General features: G+C 43.1%; 1 protein-coding gene across 1 annotated transcript in view; it reads left to right on the plus strand.

Annotated features, from left to right (window-relative positions):
* The window catches only part of fer1l6 (fer-1 like family member 6), a 101,165-nt gene that overhangs the window by 20,702 nt on the left and 70,562 nt on the right, over window positions 1-9,901 (plus strand). Inside the window, exons 17-22 of the mRNA XM_037687125.1 lie at window positions 1,928-2,030; window positions 4,805-4,924; window positions 5,010-5,162; window positions 6,613-6,784; window positions 8,456-8,580; window positions 8,705-8,839. Coding sequence (XP_037543053.1) covers window positions 1,928-2,030; window positions 4,805-4,924; window positions 5,010-5,162; window positions 6,613-6,784; window positions 8,456-8,580; window positions 8,705-8,839 — 808 coding nt within the window. The remainder of the gene's footprint in view (window positions 1-1,927; window positions 2,031-4,804; window positions 4,925-5,009; window positions 5,163-6,612; window positions 6,785-8,455; window positions 8,581-8,704; window positions 8,840-9,901) is intronic.

Below are 9,901 nucleotides of genomic sequence, written 5' to 3' on the forward strand. Positions count from 1 at the left end.
GCCTCACTCCACTCCTTTAGAAAGTATCCCCCCCATTCTTGGAACCTTGAACCAGGTAAATGGACTGTACCTATACAGCTCCTTTCTGTCTCATCAAGACACTCAAAGCTCTTTACAACAACCTGGGCCTCATTAACACAGCACTTTACTAGATCTCTACTAGATCTCTACTAGATCTCTACAAAGACTAATCAGAGCTTTAGCACATTCACACACTGATGGGACACACATCAGAGGCACTGAGGGGTTCAGTGTCTTGCCCATGGACACTTCAGTATCTGACTGCTGGTGGATTAGAACCCCCAACTCTTGCATTGGAGGATGACTGCTCTAACCGCTCAGCCACAGCCGCCCAGGTACATAAGTACAGTAGTCCCTCGCTACCTTCCCTAGAGGAACGTAACCCCCGCAATAAACAAGGGACGACTGTACCAGTGGAACCAACAGCTAAAAAACATCAATATATTTGATGTGGTCAACCAGTTTATCTGACGTGCAACGTTTAGTTGTTTAAAAATGATCACTGTTTATTAATTACTGTCCAAAGATTATTTAAGACCTCCACAACGGGAGTCATTCAGGGAGCGAGAGCTCCCAACACAAAGTCCAAACCTTAGCCCTGATAAGAACCAATGAGGACTGCCCCCTCCAGTACACACACTCCAACCAGCAAACAAGAGAAAGGTGCTAACCACTTCACCACTGTACAACCACCAACAAGCAAAATTTAGTGGAAAAGTCTCCTGATGCATGCTTTTTAGATTAGAGGAAAAGTGTCACATCCATCCTTCATATTGACCTGCTTCTTCCTTTTTGGGTCATGCGGGTCACTGGTGCCCATATGCAGCAGTTACTGTGAGGAGGGGGGGTACCCTGGACAGGTCTCCAGTCCATCACAGGGACACATAGAGACAAACGAGACAAACAATCATTCTCTCTCACCTAGGGACAGTTTAGAGTTACCAGTCAGCCTAACATGCATGTTTTTGGTCTGTGGGAGGAAACTGGAGCACCTGGAGAAAAACCCCTCAGCACGGAGAGAACATGCAGACACCACCCAGAAAGGTCCCCGGATGGGATTTGAACTGGCAACCTTCTTGTTGAGAGGCAACAGCTCTACCAACTGAGCCACTGTGCCACGTGTCCTGTGGACAAAAACTAAAATTAGTCTCAGTGCATGTGATAACTATGGTGGACACCTTGTTCTAAAATAAAAGGTAGAAGTTGTCCACTAAATGTGAATGTGGGACATTTGGGTTCCAACAGTGTTCTTTGGATCAGGCTGAAATTGTGTCATGATTAAAAGCTGAACAGTATCACACTACTCTTTAAGAAGAGAAACACAACACTGCCAGATACAGATTGTAATATCTGCCTCAGCCCAAACATGCAACACCCTAAAAGTCCGGTTCTGCTTCAAGAAGAAAGAAGACGTTTATCGCGCTGTAGTCTTTTTCTCAGGGATGTTTCATACTCAGAAGAGAAGCGTTTCTGTCTCTATAATCGACCTGTCTTCATTGTTTTTTCTGGAACAGTTGTTTGTATGTTGGAACAGCCTCGGCCAGCGGCTCCTCAGCAGACGCTCTGAGGTCAGCTGGCTGCAGCCACTTTACAGAAACAAACACGAAAACAAAGTTGCACCCTTTCATCACGCAGTCTGACGGGACATGTAAAATCCTCATAAACTCATGATCTATAAGGGAAGCAGCTGATTCCTGTTTCAGTTTTTTTTTCTTTTAACCCTCCCGAAGTAACTTTTATTGAAAACACAAAGTAAAGACAGTTGAAACAAAAAGAAATCTAATTTTGTCTTCTTTGAATGACACACAACATGTGAGTCTTGCCATGCCATACCTTCAAAAGAACCCTGAATAAAGTGATAGTGAGCAGAGAGCAGCTTGTTGACCGTCTGTCGTGTGTCCTGCAGGGACTTTATCGCAGCTGCAGAGGCCAAGCTGAAGGCTGAACTCAAGCAAAGCTACATGACGCAGCTCGACAAGAAGCGCCTGACGATGTGCAGACAGGAGCTGGTGGGACAGTCACACGAACTCACAACTGAAAACATGAACGTTCCTCTGATTCTTCTGTAGTTTACAAGTGTTGTATATTTCAAATGTTTATTTCTTTTAATGTTCATGATTATAACTGACAACTAACGCAAAGCCCAAATTCAGTATCTCAGAAAATTAGAAAATTACTTAAGACCAACAAAAAATACGATTTTTAGAAATGTTGGCCAACTTTAAAGTATGAACATGAAAAGTATGAGCATGTTCAGCATCAATACTTAGTTGTTGCTCCTTTTGTCTGGATTACTGCATCAATGCATCGTGGCATGGAGTGGATCAGTCTGTGGAACTGCTCAGATGTTCTGAGAGTCCAGGTTGCTCTGATAGTGGCCTTCAGCTCTTCTGAATTGTTGGCTCTGGTGTATCACATCTTCCTCTTCACAAAACTCCATAGATTTTCCATGGGGTTAAGGTCAGGAGAGTTTGCTGGCCAGTTAAGAACTGGGTTACCATGGTCCTTAAACCAGGTACTGGTAGCTTAGGCACTGTGTGCAGGTGCCAAGTCCTGTTGGAAAATGAAATCTGCATCTCCATAAAGTTGGTCAGCAGCAGGAAGCAGGAAGTCTCTAAAACTTCCTGGTAGATGCTGTGTTGACCTTGGACCTCAGAAAACACTGTGGACCAACACCAGCAGATGACATGGCCCCCAAACCATCACTGTCTGTGGAGACTTGACACTGGACCTCAAGCAACGTGGGTTCTGTGCCTCTCCTCTTCCTCCAGACTCTGGGACTTTGATTTCCAAAGGAAATGTAAAATGTACTTTCACCACAGAACATTACTTTGGACCACTCAGCAGCAGTCCCAGGTGAGACGCTTCTGACACCGTCTCTTGTTCAAGTGTGGCTTGACACAAGGAATGTGACAGCGGAACCCCATGTCTTGCATACATCTGTGCATGGTGGTTCTTGAAGCACTGACTCCAGCTGCAGTCCACTCTTTGTGAATCTACCCCACATTTTGGAATGGGTTTTGTTGCACCATCCTCTCCAGGGTGCAGTTATCCCTGTTGCTTGTGCACTTTTTTCTACCACATCTTTTCCTTCCCTTCACCTCTATTAATGTACTTGGACACAGAGCTCTATGAACAGCCAGTCTCTTTAGCAATGACCTTTTGTGTCTTGTCCTCCTTGTGCAAGGTGTCAATGGTCGTCTTTTGGACAACTGTCAAGTTAGCAGTCTTCTCCATGATTGTGTAGCTACAGAACTAGACTGAGACCATTTAAAGGCCTTTACAGGTGTTTTGAGATAATCAGCTGAATAGGGTGTGGCACCAGGTGTCTTCAATATTGAACATTTTCACAATATTCTAATTTTCTGAGATACTGAATTTGGGGTTTTCATTAGTTGTCAGTTATAATCATCAACATTAAAAGAAATAAACATTTGAAATATCAGTCTGTGTGTAATGAATGAATATAATTTAATAGAATATAAAACCAGCGTACGCTCCACACTGGTTAGTCGTCATTATCTCCATCGTTTTTATGTCTATATTCTGATTTACCTCATTTTGTATTTTGCTTTGTGTGTTACCTGTTGTTCTGTCTGTACAGCACTTTGGTTGGCCTTGTAGCTGTTTTAAGTGCTCTATAAATAAAATGGTATGGTATGATATACAAGTTTCACTTTTTGAATGGAATTACTGAAATAGATCAACTTTTTCATTATATTCTAGTTTTATGACCTGCACCTGTATATCTGGGGATTATTTGACTGACTCCATGTTCATGAAGACTTTCTTCAATGTTCCACAACTGGCTCAGAATTGTTGGCAACAAAACATGACTGCTGATTTCACTCATTTATTTCACAAAGACTGTGGTGGACTTTTGGTAGTTGTTCCTTCCTCAGGGGTCACCACAGCGACTCATCCACCTCCATCTCACTCTGTCCTCTGTATCCTCTGTCCTCACTCTGTCCTCTGCATCCTCTGTCCTCACTCTGTCCTCTGCATCCTCTGTCCTCACTCTGTCCTCTGCATCCTCTGTCCTCACTATGTCCTTTGCATCCTCTGTCTTCACTCTGTTCTCTGTATCCTCTGTCCTCACTCTGTCCTTTGCATCCTCTGTCTTCGCTCCAACTACCCCATTTCCTCTGTAACTGCATCCAGATATCTTCTCATCTCATAATTGTATTTTATACATCACAAGAACTGATATATAGATAAATATCGTACATATAAACATCTGATAAAATGTTCTGAAGAACTACTGACGTAACAAACTTAGTGAAAACCAAAATTTGTGCCATTCTCAAAACTTTTGTGCACAACTGTACCTTCCTTCTCAGCATCATGTCAACCAGGTTGCTACCTTTTCCTGTCATTTGCCAGTTGTGTCTGCTGTCTTTTTGTCCATGTCTCTGTCTCCAAACCATACAACTTAGCTGCTCTCACAACTTGTGGACCTTTCCTTTGACCTTTGCTGACACCCTTTTGTCACAAGTCATCAAAGACACAAACATTTCAAATCAAATACATTTAAAAAGTCACAGATTTTGACAGTGGTTAAGGTTTTGAATTCCTTGTGTTTCTGGGTGGACTCAAGAAGTCTGTGTTGTGCAATTATCAGTTTCAAGCACTTTAGTAAAACCTGAAGGAGATCTTAAAGGTTTAGATAAGATTGGAGTTGGAAACAGCTGAGAAGTTGTCAGTAACGTCCTGTGAACGTGTGCATGTGTAGCAAAGCTGATGGTAAAAACCCACCGTGCATTCATTTGTGTTTGTGTTGCAGGAGAGTCTGATCACAGAGGTAAACTCCCTGGAGAAGAGAAGAAGAAAAACTGCAGGAGTGAAAGAGATGCTGCAAGAAGCCACGAAACTGACGCAGAAACTACGCTTCCTGGTTGAGGAGGTGCAGGAAACGCCCGAAGTGTTCACGTGTGCACCATCTGATTCCTAACTCCTGTTTATAACTTGCTTGTGTCCTTGTGGTGCAGCCCCAGCACACGGTGCCGGACACGTTTGTCTGGTTGCTAAGCAACAACAAGCGCATCGCTTACGCCAGGGTTCGAACCAGAGACCTGTTGTACTCCAGCAGCCCAGAGTCCAGAGGACTTCTCTGTGGCAAGATCGTAACGTTGTTTCTGAAGGTACGCGCACGCACGCACACACACGCACACGCACGCACGCACGCACGCACGCACACACACACACACACACATCCAATTCAGTTCAATTCATTTTTAAATCTCCAAGTCAGAACAGACTCATCTCAGGGACTGAACAGAAACATTCATGTATAAAATAATAATTGAACAGAAACATTCATGTATAAAATAATAATTTAACAGAAACATTCAAATATAAAATAATAATTAACAGAAACATTCATCTATAAAATAATAATGAACATTATTTATCTGAGGAGCAGCTTTGAGTTTAACTCCATCACTGAACTCTCATCTTGAACAAGCATGAAGGCGACAGTGGAAAGAAAAACTCCCTCATGAGGAAGAAACCTTTAGCAGAACCAGGATCAGGACAAGAGGACCATCTGCTTCGACCGGCTGGGTTTGGTAGGAATAGATACACAATGGCAGGTCAGGAATCACATGTTCAGATAGAAATGGGGTAGAGGCAAGGCAGCCAACCTGGGACCCAAAAGTCCCAGGTTGGACCCCCAGCCATTCCCACATGTTGTGGTGTCACACGCAGCTCTGTCCAACATGTGGCGGCAGCAAAAGTCTCTGTTTCACAAAATGATTATTTTAAAACAAAACAGCCATTACATGACACCTTTTACTGCCTAAATAACTTTATATATATTGCTTAAAGATTATTCTACAGGTACAATAGAAATATAAGTACATAAAAAATGTACTTAAAGTTTTAATTTTGATGCAACTAAATAATGAGACTCAGAGAACAACCTGCTGACGGTCACAATTTCATCTTAAACGCAGAGCAGATTTTGTTGATAACATTTTTATTTATGATGATATTTAAGATCGAGGCTGAAGTTTAAACACAACTACTGAGAATAAATTTAAAAAACAATTGAAATGAATTAGTGACCAATAAAATTGTCTTATTTATAGTTTATTTATAACATATCTGCTGGTCGGCTCTTTGATAAGTAATGTTAACTTTCTGACAAACTGAATTCAGTTCTTAATTAGCGGAGTTAGCCTGCAGCTGTAAAAGCAGCTAACGTGCTAACTCTTGAACTTGTTGTGAACATTTATTCTAAAACATTGTTCCGTTTAAAGAAAGAGACCGGCGTCACTCCTCTGGTCATGACTGACTGGATTATCTGCTGGATCAAATGTACAACCAACTGTAACGCCTGTAAACATGGAGGGAATTCCCCCGCCAGCTGCAACTCACAACTCTGAAGAACAGGCCGGGGGGGTCCATGTGATAAGGAGGCAACACCAAAACTGCTTTAGAGGCCTTTTATTCCAAGGCATTGAAACTGTATGAATATGATGATGAGAAAATTCAGTGTTTGGATGTTTTAGCAGAGTGGTAAACATGGAAACTGGTCCGTGCCTGGGGCCGACTGGTGGAAACTACATCTGTGCACGTGTGTGTGTGCAGGCTCCAGGAAAGCGTGTTGCAGGGCTGTCACTCCAAGCCAAGCTGGATGTTTATCTTTGGTTCGGATCTTGTTCGGACTCGGGCCACATGTTGGACAATCTGCCTGCAGGATTCAAAGCGGACACAGAGGGCGCTGACGCCAGCAGTCCCCCGTCACATCTGGTCTGCTCCGGTGAGGAAACACTTTTTATCATCACGTACACTTTTCATGCTTCTTTTAAAGTCCATCAGCAGCAAAGGGAGAGTGACGAAAAAAACTCTAGTTAGAACTGAAGCCACTGAATATTGAAATGTTATCAAAAACAAATAATGGATCTCCCACTTGATCGTCAAATTCCTCCCGTTTCTAATTAGTCTTTTCTTTTTCATCTTTGCCTCTTCTCTCTGAGAAGGTTTGGACTCCCCAGCTCCGTCCATTTCAGTCAGAGATTCTTTAATGTCATTCTACCACATGTGGTACACGTGGTGAAGCTAAATTATGTCCACAGGGTCCCAGTTACATCCAACAATAAAATGTAAAATAAAAACAGTAACAACATCTAAGATATGAACTAAGAAAAACATCAACTAAATATACACTAAGCACTAACAGCATAAAAACATTACGTTGAACAGCAGCACGAACATGCGTCTGTGTGAGCAGATGAGCACGCATGAACACATCAACATGAAACAGATCAGTAGCAACATGAAACAGATCAGCAGCAACATGAAACAGATCAGTAGCAACATGAAACAGATCAGCAGCAACATGAAACAGATCAGCAGCAACATGATATGGTTTTTCCCAGTGATTATCCTGGTTAGAGATTCATGAGTCTAACAGCCTCAGGGTAGAAGCTGTTCCTCAGTCTAGTGGTTCTACACTTAATGCTCCTCAACCTCCTTCCTGAGGGGAGTGGGGCAAAAAGTGTGTGTGCTGGGTGAGTGTGGTCCTTCATGATGCAGGTAGCCCTCTTCCTGCATCTGGAGGTGTAGATGTCTGTGATGGTGGGGAGACTGACTCAACATCTTCTGTGCAGCCTTCACCACTCTCTGCAAAGGTTTCTGGGTCTGCGGCTCCGTCCCCTACCTCAAACTGAAGCTACAACTTCACATTCAAAAACAACCTCAATGTTTCGGCTCAAACACACTCAAGCTGACTAACCTAAGCACACTAAACTACAGGGCCATTCCACTAAATTGCTCAGGGGGTCACATTTACTGAAAGCCAAGCGCTCAGGGGCTGGAAATCCTGCAGTTATTGTGATTAATTATGCTTGTTTTATGGTTTAAAATCTAGCTTTATTTAAAAATGAACCCACTGGTGTGCAGAACTGATTTGGCTTCTGGGCCACCAGTTGAATAGCCCTGTCCTGGACCCAAACATGCTAAATATCACAAATCTCTCAAACCTCATGACTCACTTCCGCTATCACTTTATCTCTATCGCTGCCGATCATCCTTCAACTTGTGTGTCTTTTTGTTCTTCTTCCTTTAGATTTTTTGGCACTTGACCAATAACTTGGGGCCTCAGTCAGAGAGGGGGTAAGGGGTTGTTTGTTCATTAGAGGTGGGGGTGAGAATGGATGGGGGTTGGGGGTGTTGTCTCCATGAGACTGCCAGTCTTTGTGACTGCCTCCAACCTTGCACAATACAAATCTGGGTATATGATCTTTGGTTACTCCACGTAGTTGAGAGTCAAGCCCTCGGCCTCCACATCATTCTCGCAACAGCTTCTCTAAAGTATTTTCTACTGTCAACATGATTTTTCTCTCTTGTGATCAGGAAACGCTGGTTAATGTCAGGGTCTTCCTCACTGTATCAGAGTATTGGACAACCTGCTTGATGTTTGTGTCTTTAGAGCACCATCACTTCCAGCTGCGCTGCCACATGTACCAGGCTCGTGGTTTGATCGCTGCCGACACCACAGGCCTGTCGGACCCGTTTGCTCGAGTCACATTCCTCTCACACAGCCAAACCACAAATGTAAGTCTAGGTGAATGAAATGATAAATGAAGCACAGCCCAACCTTAACCCGATCTCGGCAGGTTTGGGCCCCCTGAGCAGCTTTGGCCTGCGTCTGATCTGCTGTCTGTCCTTGTGTTGCCAGATCATCAGCCAGACCCTCAGCCCCATGTGGAACCAGTGTCTGCCAATGGGCCGGCTGCTGCTGAGCGGAGACCTGCAGTTCATCCAGGAGGAGCCCCCACGCCTCGTCATCGAGGTGTATGATGATGACGCTCTGGTAATACCAGCTGTGGAGAATGACTCAAGTCTCTGCTATTTATAGTGATAAGGATTTTTGTCTGTGTCTGTGATATCTCATGGACCACTGCATGGATTCTAGTGAAACAGCTACAAATCATAAACTTTTGGAGTCAACCCAAGTCAACATGGCCGCCACAGCTAATCGACATTAGCTAACACAAACAATGCTATAGCACAGGTAATTTAACAGATATTGAGCTAGAACTTGATGGAAGGGTCATTGGTGGCTAAATGGTCAATGGTGTGTTCCTATAATCCTGAGGTTGCTGGTTCGAGCCCAGCTTGCATCAGGAAAGGTATCCAGTTCAAAACATATCACAGTTTCGGGTAGATGGGACCCAAAAATGCAGACTGACTCGAGGAGCTAAAAAAAAAAAAAACCCAGAGGATTGTGAATTGAAAACCAACAGTCCTCCACTGATTAATGCTGAACATCTAACACCTGGCATGATGACGACTGGAAACAAGTGAGAGTGGGTGGGACAGGAACTGAAGGGCCAGAACTGACCGTGTACAGCTGACTCATGGCACAGAGGAAACTGAAACACACAAAAACAAGTAACAAACAGCAAAGGAAATACAATACAAATTAGAAAGTTCCTGGAGAAACTTTGACGGGGACTGCTAGGCTACTGCCGATTAAAAAATTTCATTTGACAGTACTGTGTTGGGATTCGCTCTCAGCTACCACTATACCAAATTTCAGCTGAAAAGCTCTAAAAATGGTGGAGTTATAGCAATTTTTCCTTTTTAGCTAAAGTGGCCATCTTGGATTTTTGATTTGAATTCAGTATGTGATAGGGAACGTTCTCAGCTGCAGCCTCGTCAAATTTCAGCTCTCTATGTGTAACAATGGCTGAGTTAAAGCCATTTAAAAGTAGCGTTGGTGGCCATCTTGGATTTTTGATTTTGATACAGCACTTGATGGGAAACATTCTCAGCTACAAAATCACCAAATTTCAGCTCAATATCACAAAAACTCACTGATTTATACACAAAGTTTGTTTTCTCAGTCATCCAGGTATATAACAACAAAAAA

This window comes from Nematolebias whitei, chromosome 13 (genome assembly GCF_014905685.2).
Source record: "Nematolebias whitei isolate Nwh7 chromosome 13, NemWhi1, whole genome shotgun sequence".
Taxonomy (NCBI): domain Eukaryota; kingdom Metazoa; phylum Chordata; class Actinopteri; order Cyprinodontiformes; family Rivulidae; genus Nematolebias; species Nematolebias whitei.